General features: G+C 40.0%; 1 protein-coding gene across 2 annotated transcripts in view; it reads right to left on the bottom strand.

Annotated features, from left to right (window-relative positions):
* Positions 1–23,100, bottom strand: part of pcxb (pyruvate carboxylase b) — a 273,773-nt gene that overhangs the window by 21,934 nt on the left and 228,739 nt on the right. For both annotated transcript variants that reach the window (XM_077229559.1, XM_077229560.1), the window contains one exon: positions 18,384–18,563. In XM_077229559.1, coding sequence (XP_077085674.1) covers positions 18,384–18,563 — 180 coding nt within the window. The remainder of the gene's footprint in view (positions 1–18,383; positions 18,564–23,100) is intronic.

The raw sequence follows: 23,100 nt of genomic DNA, 5'->3' as shown, positions 1-23,100 counted from the left end.
CCTCATGTCTCAAAGCACATAACTTTACAATAACAATGAACGTTAACAACTTACAGAGCTCTTACTTATACCACCTGACTTCTGGAGATTAATTTTGGTGTTGATAGTAAACGCATCAATCCGAGTCTGAGGACGTGAACTTAGTAATCATGGGTTGGCATGTTGTAATTACGGTTATGAAATGGCGTTAACTAAGCTCTTTGTTTTGGTTCAGGAGGAACTGCAAAAGAAGACTGCGGTTTGTTTAAAGCACCGAGTGACAATGTCTACAACGCACTGACGATGTGTGATGGGAGCACGGAGATGTAAGTACATATGTTGACATCCTATCATTGCATTTGGACCGAAACATTCTTATATTGCAAAGGTTTTATTCATTACACATGGGATGTGCAAGTATAGCCTTTTTCAAACAAACTCTTCCACCCAAAGTTCACCCAAAAATGATAATTGTCATAATTTACTCACTCTCATGTTGCTGGAAACCTGGGTGACTTTCTTTCTAACTCGAACGCAAAAGAGGATATTCTGAAGAAGATTTCTTTGTCCATATAATGAAAGTCAATGGGATCCATAAATAAAGCTGGACAACACTGATTTTTATTGTATGTACAGCAGAAAAAAAAGTCATTCATGTTTAAAGTGACATGAGGGTGAATAAATTATGACAGAACTTTCATTTTTAGGTGAATTATCCCTTTAAGTATTATGAAAGGTATTACGAAAGGTCTCTATCTCTTCTCCACATTCAGCATCTTGTTCGAGGAAATGTACATATAGTCCCTATGTGGAAACTTAAAGCAAAAAACCTAGAAAAAAAAGGTAAAGCTGTGCAAAAGTAGTGAGAAAACTACAAAGCTAGTTTTCCAAGCCTGAGGTAAGGTAAGGAGCTTAAGGAGAAAACTTGAACTGCATTTATTTCATAGTAAGTTAAAGCATAGCATTATGTATTCCTTATCTGCCCTGTCATTACCATAAATCACTGCAAGAGCAATTGTGCTACTACACATACTGTGGAGAAAGACGCTTTCAAAGACTGCTGGCATCTGCACTCAGACTCTCTGCTATAAGGTTTCGAAAAAAATGCTATATGGATTACCAGGCAGTTTGCAGAGAAACTGTTTATAGACTCTTGTCAGAGGTTATATAATTTCATAACTCAGAAAACAGCAGTTACTATATCAGACATCTAAGGCAGGAGAAGTTGCTTAGGAGAGCTTCTGTTTTCCTCACATTGCTTTCTGTGCTGGGTGAAAGGGGATATTTGACATTGTTGACACAGATTGAAAGGAGATGAGATTTGCTCTTTTTTCCCCTGAATCATCTGTCCCCATCCCAGTGTGTGCATTTAGGCTGTTTGTCATTCTGTACTGTCACAGCCGGGCTGGAAATATCACTGGGGTGATGTCATGTGCTAAACAATCCTCCTGGAAAGATCAATAAGCCTGGATAAAAAAGGTGCCACCAAAATATTACCAGTCTCTATGACCATCAATCATCAGACATCTGTGTGTCAGTACAAAGAGAAGTAGTCAAGTGATGTTTTATTAAATTTTAAAAGACATTAAGTGACTTATGAAGAGCTAAACTGATTAAGTTATTCTTGGTGCTTTACTGAATACATCAATTAACTAGCAATCTACATTTATATGCCCTTGTCTTCTTGATTTCTACTTTTAAGGAATATTCTCACAAAAAATCCTCCTAAATTTCCAATGAAAGGCATAAAGGGATCGCATTTAATTATATGTCTGAAAATCCACTAGGAATTGTTCTGCTCTCCATCTGTCTGCGAGTGCTCTCATGCACTTTAGCTAACAAAGAGACTCATTTCACTGGCCCAAATCAAATTCGTGATGGTCCATTGCTTTCCTCACAGGATTCACAGGAGAGAAGACTACAAAGTGGTGGGCTGTAATGGGAACTCATGTAGCCATAAAACAGTGTGAAGCTTCTCGCTCTCTGACCTGAACGCATCTTCCTGTGGTCGAGCCTCTGAGGGAGCCGTGTAATTGTCCCAACTGTAAGTATGTTTACACAGTTAACTGCCAGATCATATATAGAAACATGAAGGAAAATCACAGCCGAGGCAGGTGTTTGCCTGTTTATGTTCGTGACTGTGTTAGCAGTAATACGCATGCATGCATGTGTTTGACTACACTGCCTTTCTATCCTCTCTGACCCAGAGTGAATACCATTTAATATCTTGTAGAACAGTGAACGGGGAAGATACTTGATTTGTACTTGAAAAACTGGACTTGGTCAGAGATTGAGATTCTAGTTACACTTTATTTTACCGTAAGTGTACTTACAGTGTACTTACCTAAGAAAGTACTGGTAATATAAGGTAACTACATGGGTTAACGTTAGGTTTAGGGGTAGGTTCAGGGTTAGTACCTAGTTATAACTCAGTTATTGTAATTGCTATAAGTAGTACATAGTATGTACACACAGAACAGGACTGTAAAATAAAGTTCAACCAAGATTCTTATCAAAACAGAAAATTACTTATGATACACATATCAACAAATTAGTTTACACTAAATTCTATTAAATAAAATTATTAAGCACCAGAATTTAAATAACAAAAACAAGGATGAACAACATATAACTAATAAGAATAATAATTAAGTACACTACCATTCAAAACTTTGGGGTTGGTAAGATATTTTCCAATAAATGTTTTTTAAAGTAATTTTTTTTCTTATTCTCAACAGGGCTGCAATTATTTGACCCATTTCTTGAAATATTTTACATACTTACATAAAACTGTTCTCCATTTTAAATTGTAATTTATTTCTGTGTTGGCAAAGCTGAATTTTTAGCATCATTACTCCAGTATTCAGTGTCACATGATCATTCAGAAATCATTCTAATATGCTGATTTGGAAATTAAGAAACATTTCTTATTATCAAAGCTGAAAACGGTTGTGCTGCTTATAAATTTTTTTTCAGGATTTATTGATGTATAGAAATTTAAAAGAAATTGAAATAAAATCTTTTGTATAATGATATTTTTTGATTAATTTAATGCATGATTGGTGAATAAAAGTATTAACTTCTTTTAAAAAAAAAAAGCATTACTGGCTCTTTTAAGAGGAAACTTTCAAGCAGTCATGTATATTTTTTGTCAAATTATTCAAAATATTAAAATGTTGTATTGACATTTTGTGGCTCAAATTAATCTGTATATCAGTAAAAACAATTTAAATAATGATTTAATTAAAATTAATTAAATTTTAACTATTCAGCAAAATTAATTGGAATTCCAAATGCTTTATAGAGTATGAGAGAGGAATTTTTTTGTCAAACCACTGATGTAGCATTTACTCCTGTTGGTAAAATAAGCTCATTACTTCAAAAATATTCAGTTTTAAAAACAGCTGAATTACTGTGATGCTAATGAAAAATGTAGTTAAAGTTACTAGGATTGCTAGTTTTAATTTGTATTCCCCAACACTGCAGTGAAATCCTGACAGGTTCCTAAAGGGGAAGTGAACATGCATGACACTAGGACTGAGCCTATAGGCTTTGACAGTAATGGTCTGGCAGACTCAGTGAGTTGAAAAGGATGTAAAGGAGTGTGCTGTCATTCACACACATCCTCTGAAACCCTGTCTCAGTCAGTCAATCAATCAGTCAATCATCTGAAGTGTGCAGATGAGTATGATCAGTCTAGATTGATAGATAACCCATATGATAGTAAAGAGTCCATGTGGTTGTTTATCCTTAAAGTCTTACAGATATTTAATTTGTGACACACCTACTAGCCTTGATCTAAAGGTGAGAAACAGGATCTGAAAGCTTTTGGACCGCGTTTAAAAAATAATCTTACAAGCTCTTTATTTTATGACCTACTAATTTGCCACAGCATTAAACTGATGCAGTCAGTCAGCGTTTTAAGTGTAAAGAAGCAACTCTGGGGGATTTTTGTTTATGTTGACAAATATCCAATAAGTGCGATATTTCTCTGGTCTAGAATAGGACATAATTAGAATCAGAATTAGAACAGGCTTTGACTGTTTTATTTTTTAAAACTATTTTATTTTTAATTGTATTTTGATTATACAATGTCAAAATTTAACTTTTTGGTTAATTTATCATTTAATATTAAAAAAATGTTATACAAAAATATCTGAGTGAACATAAAATTGAATCTTAAATATCAAAATGTCAAATCCACACTAAATGCCTACAAGCCCATGCAAGCATATCTACACAGGTCATCAATTCATAAATAGTAACACCGTAAAGGTTTGTTAACATGGCTAGAAATTACAGAGCAGCTATGCAACTTATTCATATTAGGCAATTTAATATTTAGATGCTATTTACACAAAGTGCAAATAGCGATATATATTTTATTTACACTAAGTGAAAATAGTGATAGATTCTATTTACACTATGTAAAAATAGCAGTATTTTCTTTGCAACAAATGTAAATAGTAGTTACATACTATTTTGCCCCTCAGTATTTTAGTAGATTATAAAACAGTATGCAATAATAACATACTGAAACATAACATAAAAACATAAACATACATAAGAAAAGAAACATAACATACATAAATGATTTTATTTATTAAATAAAATGCCATCTTATTAGGATAATAAAGCACTCTATACACCTACCCCTAACCCTACCCGATAAACACTTTAATATTAAAGCTGCAGTACGTAGGTTTTCCTCTTTGTCGCCATCTCTGTTCGAAATATGTAATTGCAGTTTTCCACGGAATTATAAACTTTATGCGAGTTGTACATCGGCATGAAACAGCGTGGATGAACACAATGTTTTGAGGAGACTGAGCGTCTCTCAGTCGCCGCGCCGGTGTGGATACTGCCTTTCAGAATCACACATTCAACTTTTTGGAAGTACAGTATGACCAACATAAGAATTTTCACCGGAAAATGTCATCTGAACAAGTAAGTAACATCCACTTTTGTCCTGATCAACTAAGGGGGAAAAAAGCATAACATCTTACGACAGGAAAATTTTCACTTTACCGATCTGATTCAGCTCTAATGCTTGACAACGGAACGGAGAAGGCGGGTTTCTTGGAGTATTGAAGCAGAGGTGAATTGCTCCCTCTCATAGCTAGCACAAAATAATTCATATTTACCATAATAGCAAAATTAAAAAAGCCACAACAAAGGAAACTCCGTAACTGTGTGAATTAAAGCTGCAGTAGGGAGTTTTGAGAAAACGTTGACTTAGCCTGAAAATTTGAACAAGCACAACTTACAGGTCCAAACCCCTTGCTCTCTGCTGCACTACAGCCCTTCCTCCACAGCTCCTCCCCCACAGCGGAGCCTGCCGTGAACGCGCAGGCTAGTAAGCAGGACCACCGATGACGGCGGATTATAAACAGTTATCGAGCATTCACTAATAGGGACGAAAGATCAACAATATGCTTTACATTGACTATGGCCTGCCCATACTTTGACTACACACTTGGTCCTCAAATCATTATGTATTTTGTAATACATGTAACTTTATAACATTGCACTCTTTCTATAAGTTATAAATAGCTATTAAGATAACGTTAATATAACGGTAACTAATGTTACAGTATGTAAGTAATTATTCTAGTGATATTTAATGCTAGATAAGGTTTGCTAGTACATTATTTAAGCAACATGACAAGCCAGTGAATTACCAGGTTTCAATCGTTGCTTACCACAGTGCGTGACATTTTACCTATGTTATGTACATGTTATGTAATGCGGCTAGAGTTTTGAGAGTAGAGTCTTATTCTTTCTTTTTCGCTTCTTTATCGTCATCTGTCTTTTTCCTTTTACCTCCTTGTTTTATGAGCAGGTGCCACTCGAGAAATTGGCAGTTTAGGTTGTTTCTCCGCCATTAGCACAGCTTCAGCACACCAGCCATCTTGAGTTTGAACGACGGTACGCGCACGCGCTGTGCAAGAGAGGGGTGTTCAGAGTGATTGACACTGCTAAGACATTCCTCCTGGCTCTGATTGGTTGTTTCTGCAAATGGCAATAGGACCACTGGGAGGAGCCAGAGGAGCTTGATTTTTTCACAGATTATCCGTCTCATATTCTACTGTCAGGATATAATGACAGTTTTAACAAATATTTGTTTACAAAAGTTACCTACTTCAGCTTTAAGCGAACAAGTGTGCTACTGTTACACGATTGAACTATTGAAAATTCTTAACGTTACCTGTCCAGCAGAAAAAAAGGGGTCTCTTGAACCCCTTCATATCACGGAGTTCACGCCACCTTTCAAAAGCCCTGCCGATGTATATCCTTGTTTTCGCGTGGGCTCGGTTGCAGTCTCTTTTTACCACTCCGAAGTCCAAATTCTTTTGGGTTTTACAACTGGTGAATCTCCAGTTGTCACCGGTGATTGTTGTTTGAACCTTTCTGGATCTGCCATAAGTTTAATTATTTAAAGTGCTGTGAGAAAAGGCTAAAAATGTCCACCTCCAACATCCTCACGGAATATAGCCTACTAGCCGAAACCCCTTCTCTATGCGTACAGATGTGATGTAATGACATGCTTGAATTTCCCGCAGAAATCCACCAGTACCACTGGAATTAAAATTATTATTACAAGCTAACCGTTTTGAATCGAGCTAAGGTAAGAAGATATTTTTGAACACTGGCTGGTTACGTTTTTTATTATAATTATTATTTTGGATAATCTTTAACCCAAAAAAGTTACGGACTGCAGCATTAAATAACCGTTAGCCACTTTAATTCAACTTTTCACATATTTTCTTCATATTTATTGAAAATAAATGCCTTTCCAATCTGATATGTGATGGGAAAAGGGAGCAGAACGAGCTCGGCAAAAGGTGGATTCGCGTCAAAAGAATCTGCTACTCACCTTACTCCCTACGTCACTGTGGCTGACAAATTTCCGGTGTTTTTTGTAGTTCTGTCTGGCCCAACCAGACATTGGTGGGCGGAGTTAGTGTAAATAGCTTCTACCAACAAAGTGGGCTATTTGCACTTGGTCAGACTTTATAGCCACTAATAGAAGTCACAATAGAAGTCACAAGTCACAATAAACTAATAGAAAATACTGCTATTTTTACATAGTGTAAATAGACTCTATCACTTATTTCACTTAGTGTAAATAGAATATTTCACGATTTGCAACTATTAGTGTAAACAGCATCTAAACATTAAAATGCCTGATATTAAAAAGTTGCATGGTTGCTCAGTAATTTCTAGTCATGTTACTAAACCTTTGCCGTGTTACTATTTATGAATTGATGACCTGTGCAGATATGCTGGCATAGGCTTGTAGGCCTTTAGTGTGGATTTGACATTTTGATATTTAAGATTCAATTTAATGTTCACTCAGATATTTTTGTATAACATTTTTTTAATATTAAATGATACATTAACCAAAAAGTTAAATTCTGACATTGTATCATCAAAGTACGATAAAAAATAAAATAGTTTTAACAATTAAAACAGTCGAAGACTGTTCTAATTCTATTCTGATCCAGAAGAATGGAGCGCAACTGGAAGAAAACCGAAACAATTTTTTTTTGCATTTCATGGAAAGAGAGCACGATTGTGTACAGAGAGGCCTTAAAAACGTCCCGGGTTACGTATGTAACCCTAGTTCCCTGAAGGAACGAGACGCTGCGTGAAACGCTGCGGGAACGCCTCTTGCGTTGTGCGTCATGAAGCACGTATGGAATCAGCCCAATGGCGAGACGGAACGTCACGAGTGACGTCATCGACCAGGAAACTATAAAGCACACCCCTGAACACAATGGCGACAGCTTCTGGAAAAAGTCTGAAGCAAGTCGATCAAGGGAATAACGGGAGTATGGCAACGACACGCAGCGTTTCGTTCCTTCAGGGAACTAGGGTTACATACGTAACCCGGGACATTCCCTTTCAGGAACGTCGAGCTGCGTGAAACGCTGCGGGAACGCTAATACCCACGTCGCCATAAGAGCAAGTGACCGACTGTGTGAATCAAAGATTAAATTCAGCCGAAAGCACCTAAGCCCCAGGGGTGGAGCTGAGGTCTAGGTCATAAAACCTGACGGAAGTATGCGGTGAGGACCAGCCTGCCGCATCACAAACGTCCTGGAAGGAGACTCCTGACAATAAGGCTTTGGAAGCCGCCATACTCCTGGTAGAGTGAGCTCGGACAGCCAAAGGTGAAGGCTGACCAACCGACTCATAGGCAAGTGAGATGGCCTCAACCACCCACTTGCTCATCCTCTGCTTAGACACTGGGGACCCCTTCTTAGGTGGTCCAAAACAAACGAACAGCTGTTCTGATTTTCTCCACAGGGCAGCTCTGTGGACGTAAGCATCTAAAGCCCGAACAGGGCAGAGCAGATTAAGTTTTTCGTGATCAGATGATGTAAAAGGAGGAGGACAGAAGGCCTGCAGAACTATAGGTCTGGCCACATTGGTAGGAACCTTAGGGACATAACCTGGCCTGGGGTGGAGGAAAGCCTTCACCATCCCAGGTGAAAACTCCAAACACGAAGGAGCAACCGAGAGAGCCTGAATATCTCCGATTCTCTTAAGAGAAGAAATGGCAAGGAGAAAAATAGTCTTCAAAGTAATAAACTTATCAGCAACTACTTCAATAGGCTCAAAGGGAGCTAGGGAAAGACCTTCTAGGGCGATAGCTAAGTCCCATGCTGGCACCCTCGTGCGGACTACAGGCCTCAGCCTCAAAGTACCACGAAGAAAGCGAGTTATAAATGGGTGTCTCCCCAGAGAGACTCCACTGAAAGGGACATGGTAAGCAGCAAGTGCCGCCACATACACCTTTAGTGTGGAGGGGGATAGCCCTGAGGAGAAACGCTCCTGCAGGAACTCCAGCACTGCACCCACTGGGCAGTTAACTGGGTCCAACAGGTGTTCTCCACACCAAGAAGTGAAGAGCCTCCACTTCAAGGCATATAACCTCCTTGTGGAAGGAGCTCTGGAATTAAGGATGGTCTCACCAACCTCGGTTGAGAGAACAGCCCCTACGAGCTGGGCCCCCTCAGAGGCCAAGCCCATAGCTTCCACAACTTTGGGCGGGGGTGAAGTATCAACCCGCTCGCCTGAGAGAGAAGGTCCCTCCTGATCGGAATCTCCAGAGGAGAGCCGTCTAGAAGAGACACTAGGTCCGTGAACCATAATCGGGCCGGCCAAAACGGGGCTACCAATAATAGACTGACCCCGTCCCGGCGAACCCTCTCCAGAACTCCTGGGAGCAGAGCAATCGGGGGAAAGGCGTACAGGCGTGACCTCGGCCACGCCTGCACCATAGCGCCCAACCCCAGCGGGGCTGGATGACTGAGAGAAAACCACAGTGGACAGTGTGATGTCTCCCTGGACGCAAATAGGTCTACCTCGGCACCACCATACTGCATCCAAAGGAGCTCCACCACCTCGGGGTGGAGTCTCCATTCCCCGGGCCTCGGCCCCTGCCTCGACAGGATGTCCGCTCCCCGATTTAAATACCCCGGGAGATAAATCGCCCTCAATGAGAGAAGCTTCCCCTGGGACCATAGAAGGATCCGGCGAGCCAGATTGTATAACGGGCGAGAGCGCAGACCCCCTTGATGGTTTATGCAAGAGACCACCGATGTGTTGTCGGACCGGACAAGAAGATGATGACCTCTCAGGTCTGGCAGGAAGTGCTTCAGAGCCTGAAACACTGCCAACATCTCTAGACAATTTATATGCCAAAATCGATGATGGTCCTCCCACAGACCCTGGGCTGGGCGACCACTCATGATTGCCCCCCAGCCTGTGAGGGAAGCATCTGTCGTTACCGTTACACAACGACAAAGAGCTCCCAACACAGGTCCCTGGGACAGAAACCAAGGATCCCTCCACATGACCAGAGCACGGAGAACACTCCGTGTAACTTTGATCACGCGGAGGGGGTTTCCCCTCGGGGAGAACCCCTTGGTCCTGAGCCACCACTGTAATGGTCTCATGTACAGCAGGCCGCAGGGTATAACACTGGACGCTGCTGCCATCAGACCCAGCAGTCTCTGGAACTGCTTTACACTGAGCAACTGGCCTAGCTTTACTCTTTTTACAGCTGAGAGAATCGAAGCGATGCGGGCAGGCGACAGGCGAGCCTGCATTGCCACAGAATCCCATAGTACCCCCAGAAAAGATGTTATCTGTGATAGAGATAGAACACTCTTTTTGGCATTCAGCCTCAACCCCAATTTTTTGATGTGTGCGAGGACGACATCTCGATGCCGAGCCGCTTGCTGCTGCGATTGGGCGAGAATCAACCAATCGTCTATGTAGTTCAGTATACGAACGCCCTGGAGCCGCAGCGGGACTAGCGCTGCGTCCATGCACTTCGTGAACGTGCGGGGAGATAAAGCTAGACCAAACGGAAGAACACGATATTGGTACGCTTCGCCCCCGAAAGCGAACCTCAGGAACTTCCTGTGTTGTGGAAGGATGGAGATGTGGAAGTATGCGTCCTTCAGATCTATCGTGACAAACCAGTCCTCGGACCTGATTTGTGACACGATTTGCTTTAGCGTAAGCATCTTGAATTTGAGCTTGGCTACAGCACGATTTAATAGGCGCAGATCTAAAATTGGACGCAACCCCCCATCCTTCTTTGGAACGATGTAATATCGGCTGTAATAACCTGACTCCTCGCTGGGAGGAGGAACCCGTTCTATAGCCTCCTTTTGTAGGAGCGTTTTCACCTCTTGTTCCATTACCAGAGCCTGCTCGGGGCCCACCACGGTGGGCAGGACCCCGTTGAATCGAGGAGGAGGAGATCTGAACTGAATGGCATAACCCCTTTCTATCGAATGCAGAACCCACTGAGATATTTTTGGAAGACTTTTCCACTCTGCCAGAAAATCTACTAAGGGTACCAGCCTCTCGAGCGGTGAACACCTCCCTCTCACGGTGGGGACCACCCTCAGCATCCTGACACCAGTAGCGTCAGGACTTCTTAGACGAAGCCTTCCTAGCCATAATGACTGTCCTCAGATCAGTCTTACCACTAGAAGGCTTCGCCTGAGACTGTCGCGTCTGTTCCCACTGTTTAGAAGGGGGGCCACGAGACGCGACACTCTGCCTTGTTGCGCCCTATGTGAGGAGCTAGTCGACGGCTTGGTCTGCCCTCGCCCAGCAGACCCTGGGACATGAACTTTAAGTGGGAGGAATTTTTGAAAAGCTGCAGCTTGTTTCTTTTCTTCCTGAAATTTATCTATGACCTTGTTTACCGCATCACCGAATAAACCAGATGGAGAAAGTGGAGCATCCAAAAGAAAAGCTTTCTCTTTATCCTTCATATCAGACAGATTAAGCCACAAGTGTCTCTCTGCGGCCACCAGGGCTGCCATAGAACGGCCCATTAGTTTAGCCGATTCCCTGGTGGCACACAGAGATAAATCTGCAGCCTGACGCAGTTCTCGAACCACGTCAGTGCTGACCTCCTCACTCTCACTCATATCTTTTAAAAGATCGGCTTGGTATGCCTGAAATATTGACATCGTGTGCAGACACGCCGAAGCCTGACCAGCCGCCGAATAAGCCTTACCCACCAGAGCCGAAGTATTTCTGAGAGGCTTGGTGGGTAAAGCTGGTTTCTTAAGAGACGAGGAAGACTCAGCAGAAAGATGGCTAGCTAGAGTCTCCTCCGCCTTGGGCATCGCCCCATAACCATATAACTTAGCCCCCGATATATTAGAATATGTGGAAGTCTGGGGGCTAAACACACGATAAGAGGCGGGTCTCTTCCACGACCTCGACACCTCGGTGTGGAGATCGGGAAGAAAAGGAAAGGCAACGCCGTGGAGGCTGAACGCGGGAAGGCAAAAATCGTTCGTCAAGCTTGCTTTTAGAAACATATTCCTGCCTAACAGCTGGCCACTCAATGCTTAGTTTTGACACAGCACGAGTGAGCACCTCCATAAGCTCCTCGTGTTCAGGGGAATGAGGTGACGAGTCCTCAACATCCCCTGTCTCAATACTGACAACATTCATCTCCTCAAAACTGGATAGCTGCAGTATTGGTGCCTCAGCCTGGGGGGAAGAAACCGCAATGCGTGCTTCCACACCCCGAACTGAGGCACTGGAACTGGCAGGTAAAGGCTGAGATAAGGCAGAGCCCGTCTCCAACCCCGCTGACAGATCCATTTGCGATCCCCACGACAGGCGCCGCCGCTCTGCCTCGACAGAAGCGGGACCCGAGCCGTGGGGAGCGCGAACCGAACCACTGTCCTCGAAGAGTGATCGGTGGGAGCGGAGCGTTCTTAATGGAAAACGCTCGCAATGCTCACAATCAGCCCCCTCGAGAGCTGACTGGGCATGCTGCACTCCCAAACAAACAACACACAGATCGTGTGTATCCCCACCCGTGAGAAAACGAGTACAGGGGGGAACACACTTTCTGTATTGCTGCTCGCTCGTCATACTGATATATGTGAATATATATATAGTTTTTTTAAGTGAAAAACTCCTGCCTAGCAATCACTAAGAACAGACAAAAACACAGGGACAGATTCACACACAGAGCGCTTGCTGAAGACAACAGAAGCTGTCGCCATTGTGTTCAGGGGTGTGCTTTCTAGTTTCCTGGTCGATGACGTCACTCGTGACGTTCCGTCTCGCCATTGGGCTGATTCCATACGTGCTTCATGACGTCCAACGCAAGAGGCGTTCCCGCAGCGTTTCACGCAGCTCGACGTTCCTGAAAGGGAACTGCTAGATCTGCTTATTTTTCAACCCTATTAGAAGAACATAAACAAAACCCTAGGTTATTTATTTGGAACAGTGGCTACATTAACGAAAAACAAAGTTTCAACCCCAGACGTTTCCAAGCAGCACAGCAGTAATGACTTTATGAACTTCTTTACTTACAAGATTGATAATATCAGGGAGAAAATTATAACTATGCAACCATACAGGATCGCACCAGGCAGTGCATTGTAGTCTCCCTGAGGAAAAATTTGATTAATTCATTGCTATAGGAGAGGGTGAATTTTCTAAACTTGTTAAATCATCCAAATCGACAACATGTATGCTCCCATACAAGAGATGCTTCCAGAGGTCATAGATCCTCGTCTTAATATCATTAATTCATCTTTGTCATTAGGATACATACCAAAACTTTTAAGTTGGCTATGATTTAACTGCTTGTTAAAAAACGCAACTTGATCCTACAGAATTAGTCAATTACAGGCCGATCTCAAATCTACCTTTTCTGTCAGAGATACTAGAAAAGGCAGTATCCCCACCACTATGTTCCTTTTTAGAAAGAAATGGTATCTGCAAGGATTTTCAGTCAGGATTTAGACCATATCATAGTACTGAGACAGCTCTCATCAGAGTCACAAATGATTTGCTCTTACCATCTGATCGTGGTTGTATCTCTCTATTAGTGTTACTTGATCTTAGTGCTGCATTTGATACTATTGACCACAACATTCTTTTAAATAGACTTGAAAATTATGTTGGCATTAGTGGAATTGCATTAGCATGGTTTAAATCATACTTATCTGACCGTTATCAGTTTGTAGCAGTAAATGAAGAGATGTCTTATCGATCAAAAGTTCAGTATGGTGTACAACAAAGCTCAGTACTAGGACCGCTGCTGTTCACTCTGTACATGCTACCCTTAAGAGATATCATAAGGAAGCGTGGTATTAGTTTTCACTGTTATGCTGATGATACTCAGCTCTATATTTCTTCACACCCTGACAAAACTTACCAATTCACAAAATTAACATAATGCATAGCTGATATAAAAAACTGGATGACTAGTAATTTCCTACTACTTAATTCAGAAAAAACATAGATTCTAATTATTGGACAAAAAATTTCCCCACGTTCTAACCTAGAATACTGTCTAAGACTTGATGACTGCTCTGTCAAGTCTTCGTCGTCGGTTAGGAACCTGGGTGTGCTCTTTGATACCAATCTTTCATTTGAAAATCACGTTTTTAGTATCTGTAAAACCGCATTTTTCCATCTTAAAAATATATCTAAATTACATCTTACGCTCTCAATGACAAATGCGGAACAGTTAGTTCATGCGTTCATGACCTCAAGGCTAGATTATTGTAATGCACGCTTAATAAACAAACTACAGCTGGTCCAAAACGCAGCAGCTCGAGTTCCTACCAGAAACAGGAAGTATGACCATATTAGCCCGTTTCTGTCAACACGGCATTGGCTCCCTATTAAACATCGTATAAATTTACACACTTACACAGCACTAAATGTTTTAGCTCCCCAGTACTTGAGCGAGCTCTTAACGCATTATAGTCCGTTACATCTATTGCGATCTCAAAATTTCGGCTAGTTGATAATACCTAGAATATCAAAATCGACTGCTGGCGGTAGATCCTTTTCCTATTTAGCACCAAAACTTTGGAACAGTCTTCCTAACATTGTCCGGGAGGCAGACATACTCTGTCAGTTCAAATCTAGACTAAAAACACATCTCTTTGACCTAGCATACATAACACATTATAGACTTCTATAACTCAATGTTAGGCTGCATAGATTAGGTCAGCCGAAACCAGGAACACTTCCCATAAATCCTGATGTACTTTTTACATCATGAGTAGGATGGCGTCTACTCTAATATTAGTCTCCCTGTTTATCTCAAGGTTTACTGCAGTCCGCCAGATCCAGGTTGTATCCGGATCTGATGAAGGACCTGCGCCTGGACACGACGACAACGTAGTCCTGAAGTGTCAACTAGTCTCTCCCCTGTGAAGGCCTCCTTCCCTTCCCTTTACCTCTGTACAGATAAAACGTTGGGATAATTCCGGTTCATGTGGCTACACAGAGGCTATAAAAAATTCTGCATTATAAATTTTTCAAGGCTTGTACCTTGGAACCTATTTCATGGTTTGCGTTCTTGAGCCACCAGGCACTGTTTTGTGCAAATGAGTGGCCGGATTGCATTAAGGGTTTTCTGTTAGAAAGGTGTCGTGTTAGAGGGGCCCTAAGTTAATAACTAATGAACGTTGCGACGGAAGTAAATCAATCAAAACTAACTTTAGCTAGACAATAACTTTATTCAAGAGCTGCTGTAAAGCCAAAACAATTGCTGTTATATTCATTTCCTATTATCAAAATTATTAATAATCATAATTATCCTATTATGTAAAGCTGCTTTGAAACAATCTATATTGTTAAAAGCGCTATATAAATGAAGGTGACTTGACTTGACTTGACACTCCGTTAATATTGATGAGCTCAGTCGTTTTATATAGTGACATCATAACCCGCACACTCTAAAGCTCTTTCCGGCATCACTGTCTGCATCATACAAAATATCATGTCTGATGAGCGTCTCATGTCATCAGCATGTCGTGCCAGTGTTATCCAGATCTTTCTGCACACCTTAAACTTGTGCATCCTAAATGTGACATACCCTCCCATGATCGCCCTGCTCCTTCTATTAAGTGCGGAAGTGTATCTGCTCTAGATGATTCAGTTATTAGCACATTCAGCCAAGCTAATGCATTTTAAATAATACATAAAACATGCTGATTAGTGTATGAAGGAGCTCCCCGAGGATTGCCGGGAAAGGGTTTAGAGGCTTTTCCCTTGGTGGAGGCATGAGACACAAAAGAGGGCTCACCAATTCTATTAGTCACAGTGGCTGCAGTTCAAAGATGCTCCACGCTTCATTCAGTCACTCTTCATTAATTTGACAGCTTTTCAGGCCATTTATAAGCCTGGAATATGTGTGTGAGTGTGTGGTAGGAAGGATTTCTAAAGATAGAATGGTTAATTGCCCTTAGGATTGAGACTGGAGCGATGTTTAATTGAAGTGTCTGCTAACGTCACTAAAACCGAATGCGTATAGGGAAAGAGTTTTATCCCCTCAAGCTGCTTCTAACTGACTATATAGACATAAATACACACTTTAAATATTTAGAAAGATATGATGGATGTTTGTGTTGTGCCTGTGTTTTTCTATCTAAAACGATTGTAAGAGTACAGACTGCTCGACATGACGCCGCATGACATGTTTTGATCATATCATTAAGACTGTTGTTGTATTTCTTCCATTTCAACCTGTTTGTGCGTGTAAAAGTGTGTGTTTCGTGTGTACGGCAGTGGGAGAAGATTGCTCATTCTTATCAGTGTTTGTCCAGTGGTGTGTAATGTACCTGAGTTTATCTGGATGATTGGGAGAGATAGAGCCACTGATGTTTGAGAGTCACTGCAAGCCCTGCAGCACAACCTTTTCCAACCAATTATGATGAATGTATCTCAAACACACCCACAGACAAATATGTTGACCATGCCTGGGACTGTGGTGGTGTATGGATACCCAGGTCAGAGGACATAGTATTGTTAGCCATCTTAAAGTGCATTATGGGTAACACCCCAAGTTAGTGTTAGGAAGCTATTTGTGTCTTCTTGTATTTAGTATCTGGATATAACAGAACAACAATGGCACCCTGAGGATAATTTTTTTTAGCATAATGTTTAGAGATGAAGCATCCATGCAGAATATAACTATATATAACATTGCTGTCTATTCTAATTAAGTGATACAACATGAGAAAGTGTCTTAACCATGTGCAAAAGATGGAATACGGATGAACACTTTGAGGGATAGACTTTCAGTCTATCAACACGCACTGTATAAAGGTCCTAGATCATGTAATTTTCAAAATTCACAACTTTTCAAAACTATTTCGAGTTTTTGTCTACTGAAAGACTTTTTTCGGAAATACGTTTGTCAGCTTAACAATCCATTGAATGCAATGGAATTCTTCATTCCTGTCAAAAATTTAAATATGGTGTCACGCTTACACTCACTCTCCGTTTGCTAAATGTCTGATGTGTATGGCACACTAAACTGGAAACACTTTCGTAAAGTAGAAAGTCTAAATCTGACGGGCTGATATTTACTGGATTTCCAGAAGGGCACTTCGCTTGTTGCTTGTAGGAAACTAAAAATTGAAGAAACATGCTTCAACACGTGTGCCGGAAGCACCTGATTGGAATGGCCATTGATGAAGTGTAACATTCAAGTAATCAGTGCTTATTTCTTTTAGATGGATTCAATTCGGAGAACAAACTTGACATACATCACCATCTGATTTCTTATGTTTTTAATGCAGATTGTTGTGCCATTTTTTCAAGATCATGGCGATCTTGAATGAATAACTTTTGGTTGTACTATTGTCATATTGAATCTATAAAGCTAATAAATGCTAATAGAAGCGGAACTATGTGGAATAACTACAACTATCAACAATCTTTCTAGTTACTTAGCAACTTGAGCAAGACACAAAGTATATCCGTTGGATTTGTTGTAATTACTGGAACATTTATGTCAATGATCACACTTATAGATACCAATATCAGAAAAATCCTTGTTGCCTGGTGGAGAAGTCAGTCATATTTTTGTCTACTCAAAAATATCAGCTAAAGTAAGTGACCTCATGGATCTGTGTGAGAAAAGGTTAATTAAAGCAGTCTTCAAATGTCAGTCACACTTACAAAGTTTAATTGACTTTCAGACTTTATTATATTTTTATCTGTCCTACTAAGACACAGAATTAAAGTCGCTATATGAAAGGGTAAAATCAGTCTCTGTCTTTTTCTGTCTATTTTTCTCTGTTACAGTGAGGCCACACGTTGAGCTCTATTACAGGGAAATGCTGCCAGTGCTGATAAACAGCTTTTTATCTTTCATTTTTGGACTTCAGAGTGCTTCAAAAGGGTATGTCTGTCTGTTTATGTGTGTGTGCCAGAGAAATAGGGAATCAAAGTTAATTTGCCCCCAACTGCAAAAAGCAGGACATCTGTCCTCACTCCTCAGTGACACAATTTAAAAAATAAAGCAAAAGTCTCTTCTGTGACCATATGACTGTAGATGTGTGTGTTTTTGCATTATAGTGGATCAATCTGGTTTCTTTTCTCAGCAAGTCTTTCAGCAGAAGGAGGAGGAAACTACACAGACACTAGTGACAAGGAGCCTGCAAGTGACAAGCTTTACTCAGCCTTAAACCTTTAGTCTCTTATCCTGTCTTTCACACATATACACAAACTTTGTGATGGATTCACACAAAGCTATTCTCTTGATCTTATGAACTGCCTCTCACTTTATAGCATCCTCTCACCTATTTTATTTTCTCATCGCTCACACTCTTTCTCTATATGTGTGGCTAGAGACTATTCAAAAACAAAGCTACTGTCACTCTCAACAGCATTCTCAAAAAACAAAACAAAAAAACCCTGCTTGTTTTTGTCCACATTTGTAGGTGCCTTAGATAAAAGTTATCTGCTAAATGACTGAATGTAATGACAAAAAAAAAAAAAAAAAAAAAACCTGAATTCTCCAAGGAACATTTCTATGAGAAATATCATTGCAGTTTTACATCAGTGTTCATTAAACAGTGTGATCTCACCTTTGACCTGAAGGGCTCAGGGAATCCTCCGTGTGGTATTCCAATGTGTCCTTGCAGAAACTCTACAACAGACAGAGGGAAGGAGAGCTCGTCTGCTCTCTCTTCCACATCAGCCCGAGAGAGAGAGTTCTGCACCATAAACTGAGCCAGATCACCCACAATCTTAGACGAGGGGGTCACCTGGAGAAACAAAGTGAGATAGAGACAGAATTTATACAAAATAGAGCTATTTCTTTCTGGAAACAAACTCTTACAGCACATTTCAATGGGAAATAAACTGTACATCCACAAGCTGAAAATTCTCACCTTCAGCTAGAAACGCTTACCAACGATTATACTGACAAATCAAGGATAATAATCAATCAACATTAGATCTCTACACCCCCCCCCCCCCAAAAAAAAAAAATTAGGAAATCAAAAGAGGAATTGATCTGTGGAGAGGTCAGATCCAAACAATGTCAAAACAGATTGTTCACCCAATAATGAAAGTTATGTCATCATTTGTTCTAAACATGTATGACTTACATTCTTCCATACAACACAAAAGAAAAAGGTTTGAAGAATATATCAGTCAAAGGATTCAATGATATCTGCATCAAAAGAAAGATTAGTTTACAATGACTTATAAATGGCCAATTTCATGTACCTCTATTCAGTTTCATAACATTGGCCATTCTTTTCAGGATATTCTAAAACTACACCTATTGTTCCACGAAAGAAAGGAAGTTTGAAACAGCATAAACAGCAGTTGAGTGATTTTAATTTTTTTTATGAGCTATTCCATTAAATTTGAACAACACAAAATAATTAGAGAACAATACTTCAAGTCTATTTTAAACATCCTCTACAGAAAATTACTTAAGAAACCAAAAGAACAAAGCAAGAGAGTGAGAAAACCGTAAAGAAATGAGAGATCCATGAGGATTTGAGAGGAGGAAAGACACAGGGGGTGAAGAAGGGAAAAAAGAAAGATTAAAAAATAAAAAGTTTAATGTCACAATTTTTCTTTCACATAAATAGTACAGCGCTCTGTGGAAATAATACCTTATGTACAGCTAAACTTGTGTGAAAAGAGAAAAAAATCATGCATATAGGCCTACGAGACAATAATAAATACATGAATTTAACAGATTTACATTTATTCATTTATCTGACGCTTTTATCCAAAGCGACTTACAATTGCTATATTTCAGAGGTCACACACCTCTGGAGCAACTAGGGGTTAAGTGTCTTGCTCAGGGACACATTGGTGTCTCACAGTGGATTCGAACCCGGGTCTCTCACACCAAAGGGATGTGACTTATCCACTGCGCCATCACCACCCCAGATGTCAGTCGCAAGACTTTGCAACGTGTACATGGTCAAGCATGAAAAATGTTATTGTTTTTTATAATGAGAGGATTTGCGAGAATTGAACTCAGCACTGGATATAAACTCTGGTGCTTTGAGCGATGAGTGGATTCGGACTTAAGCACCTCTGATTGGCCACTGCTTCAAGAAATCAACACGTTGTAAATAGAAACCTTTGACACTCTCCATAGTGCAAACACAGGTACGTATGGGGTCATTTGCCAAATTGCCAAAATGCAATTATTACAGAGAAACCTGTCCCTAGACTAGCAAATATGTGCAGTTTTTCCCTCTAAAAGCAATCAGAAGCAGCAGCAGGCAGTGGTTTGAGTGAGAAAATTCCCAGCTAGTCTCAAATGTGTGGCCAGGAGAAGGCTAAGCCTTGCTCAGCATTACACACGCTTCACCTATGATTACTTATCTTCGTTTATTTTTCTTATTCTGTTCATTTGTTATTTTCTTTACGAATGGATTTAGTTGTTTTCATGAAACTGTTAGCTGACAATAAATCATTTTTAACTAATCTTAACTGTCGAATCATTCTTATCCCATATATTGTAAAATTATGTAATTTGATAGCACATTTACATAAAAAAATTAGCAGACGCTTTTATCCAACGCAACTTACAAATCAGGCGAACAATAGAAGCAATCAGACCAACAAGAGGGCAACAGTATACAAGTGCTGTAACAAGTCTCAGTTAGTCTAGCACTGTACACATAGCAAGTTTTTATTTTTTAAACAAAACAGATAGAATAGTATCGAATAGAAAAGGTAAGTGTTGGTATTAATTGGTCAGGTGTGATGATGTGTCTTTAGACATTTTTTGAAAATGGCTAAAGACTGAGCTGCTCGAATTGAGATAGGCAGGTCAGGAACAGTCCAGGAAAAGGTCCGTGAGAATGATTTCGCGCCTCTTTGGAATGGCGCTACGAGGCGTCGTTCACTTGCAGAATGCAAGCTTCTGAAGGGTGCATAAGTCTGAACTAGTGAGTTTAGTTATATTGGTGCATAGCCAATGGTTGTCTTGTGTGCATCAGTGCCTTGAATTTGATGTAAGCGGCTATTGGCAGCCAGTGCAAACTGATGAAGAGAGGTGTGACGTGGCCTTTTTTCGGCTTGTTGACGACCACCCTCGCTGCTGCATTCTGGATCAGTTGCAAAGGCTTGATAGTACATGCCGGAAGGCCCGCTATAAGAGCATTACAATAGTCCAGTCTGGTGAGAACAAGAGCTTGGACAAGGAGTTGTGTGGCCTGCTCTGATAGGAGGGTCTAATCTTCCTAATGTTGTATAAAGCAAGTTATGGTTATGGTTGATGAACCTAGCTGAATGGAGAAGTTGTGCTGAAGTGTTGGGTTGGCTGAGACCACAAGCAGCTCTTGTAGCCATTGGTCCAACTTACTTTGCCAAGGTCCACTGACTGAATGTCTAGCCTCGCCACTGTGGTACAGTGATGCTATCAAATATTTTGATATGTGCCAGTAGTGGTTATAATTTAACATTGCAAACCAAAGAATTTAAAAGGATATCATTGTATTAAAAGTAATAAAAAACTAACAAACTGTAAGCACTCTGAAATGGGAATAGGTCAAAAGAAGGAAAGAGAGAATTGTGAGTGACATTTAGGATTAAGTTTTGTAATAGACTCCTACAAAGGTTACGCAAGGGTAATATCCTTGTTTAAATACAAAGCCACAGACATGACATGTACAAAGACTTTTTCAGAGCAAAGGGTTTAGCTACAACCCTGAGTGACTCTATAGCACCACTGGGAAAGTATTGGATGACACAGTAGGGACCTAGAAACCCTAATGTGACCAATTATAAAACTTCTTATGCATATAAATGTCAACATTACAAACCATTACATGAGTAGGCTAACTTCTCTGAAAATTTTTTAAAATGCTGTGACTCTTGCATAACTCTTCTGCTTCAGAGATCTCAGCCAGGGAATACTATTCATAAAGAAATTACTCTCCGTAATAGGAAAACTTAACTGTCTGGATAATCAAATGTGATTTCACTAAATTAAGCATGAACGTTTCCTTCATCCTGCCACAGTCATTTGAAGTCAAAGACGCTGGAGCTTATGTTAAATCAAATCCTAAAGACTCATGGTAGCTGGAGTGCTCCTGCTTTGTTTGAGACTTTGGTTGTGTTCAGAAATTAGAAGAATAAAGAATAGCATAGTACCCAAACTGTTTTGCAGTGTGGGTATTGCTCACATTTTTAATTACTGTGTGCTAAATGTGGGATACTATTTTATTATGTTGTTTTAAAGAATTAATGTTGTTTCCAAGAATGCAGGCTTAACATGAAAATAAATCCATAACAGGCCTTTTACAAGAATAAAGTAGTAACTGAACAAGATTAAAGTGGTATTCTAAAAATATCGTATGGAAAATGCCTCTTTGGTTGGATGAAATGCAATTAAACCCTTAGAAATGGGAATAATGACCTATACTCAGATTATGAAATAACAATAATGTACACTACCATTCAGAAGTTTGAGGTCGTAATATTTAAATAAATAAAGCAAGGGATATTACCATCTCGCCCTAAAATGTAACTTAAATATTTTTTTAAAGTCTCTTTTCCTCATATATTTTAATATATAGTGTCACATGATCCTTCAGAAATCCTTCTAATATGCTGATTTGGTGCTTAAGTAACATTTCTTATTATTGTCAATGTTGAACACAGTTGTGCCGCTTTAAACTTAGATAAACTTTTTTCAGGACTCTCTGATGATTCAGAGATTTTAAACTATTAAATGCATCCTTACTCAATAAAAGCATAAATTAAAATAAAATAAAATAAAAAACAAAATATCGTACAGACTCCAAACTTTAGAATTTTGAACGGCAGTGTGCATTTAACAATGAATAGTAAAAAATGTAAATATGAAATTCAACACACAAAAGGCACTGTGAGCTGCTTTGCTGCGAGATAAAGAGCCTCCTTCATCATCCTCATAGCACACCTGTTATATTTCCCATCTTCATCTCTCCCATCTGACACACAGCTATTTTCTCTCCATCATCAGCCAGTTTTGATTTCATTTCCGTTAGTCTGATTGTTTATATGCATATTCAAACGTGTTCATACATAAATAATAACTGATTTTGCAGCATGTCTCCCTTCTCAAAATTTTGTTTGATTTATCTTTTATGTTTTTCCAATAAATTTCCCAAGAATCAACTTTAATACTATAATTTTGATACATGCCCTAAACTACCTGTTTAGCTAAATAACCAACAATATTGCACACGATTGCATCACAACTCGCTGGGAAACAGGGGACAAAAATATTAATTCTATGAATTATTATACTGTATATATAATACATTTTCAGAAATTAAT

Source organism: Siphateles boraxobius, unplaced genomic scaffold (genome assembly GCF_051911475.1).
Source record: "Siphateles boraxobius isolate OS27281-9 unplaced genomic scaffold, OSU_SipBor_1 130, whole genome shotgun sequence".
NCBI classification, from domain to species: domain Eukaryota; kingdom Metazoa; phylum Chordata; class Actinopteri; order Cypriniformes; family Leuciscidae; genus Siphateles; species Siphateles boraxobius.
The sequence above is the reverse complement of the archived record's forward strand: the minus strand, read 5'-3'. Positions and strand labels throughout refer to the sequence as shown.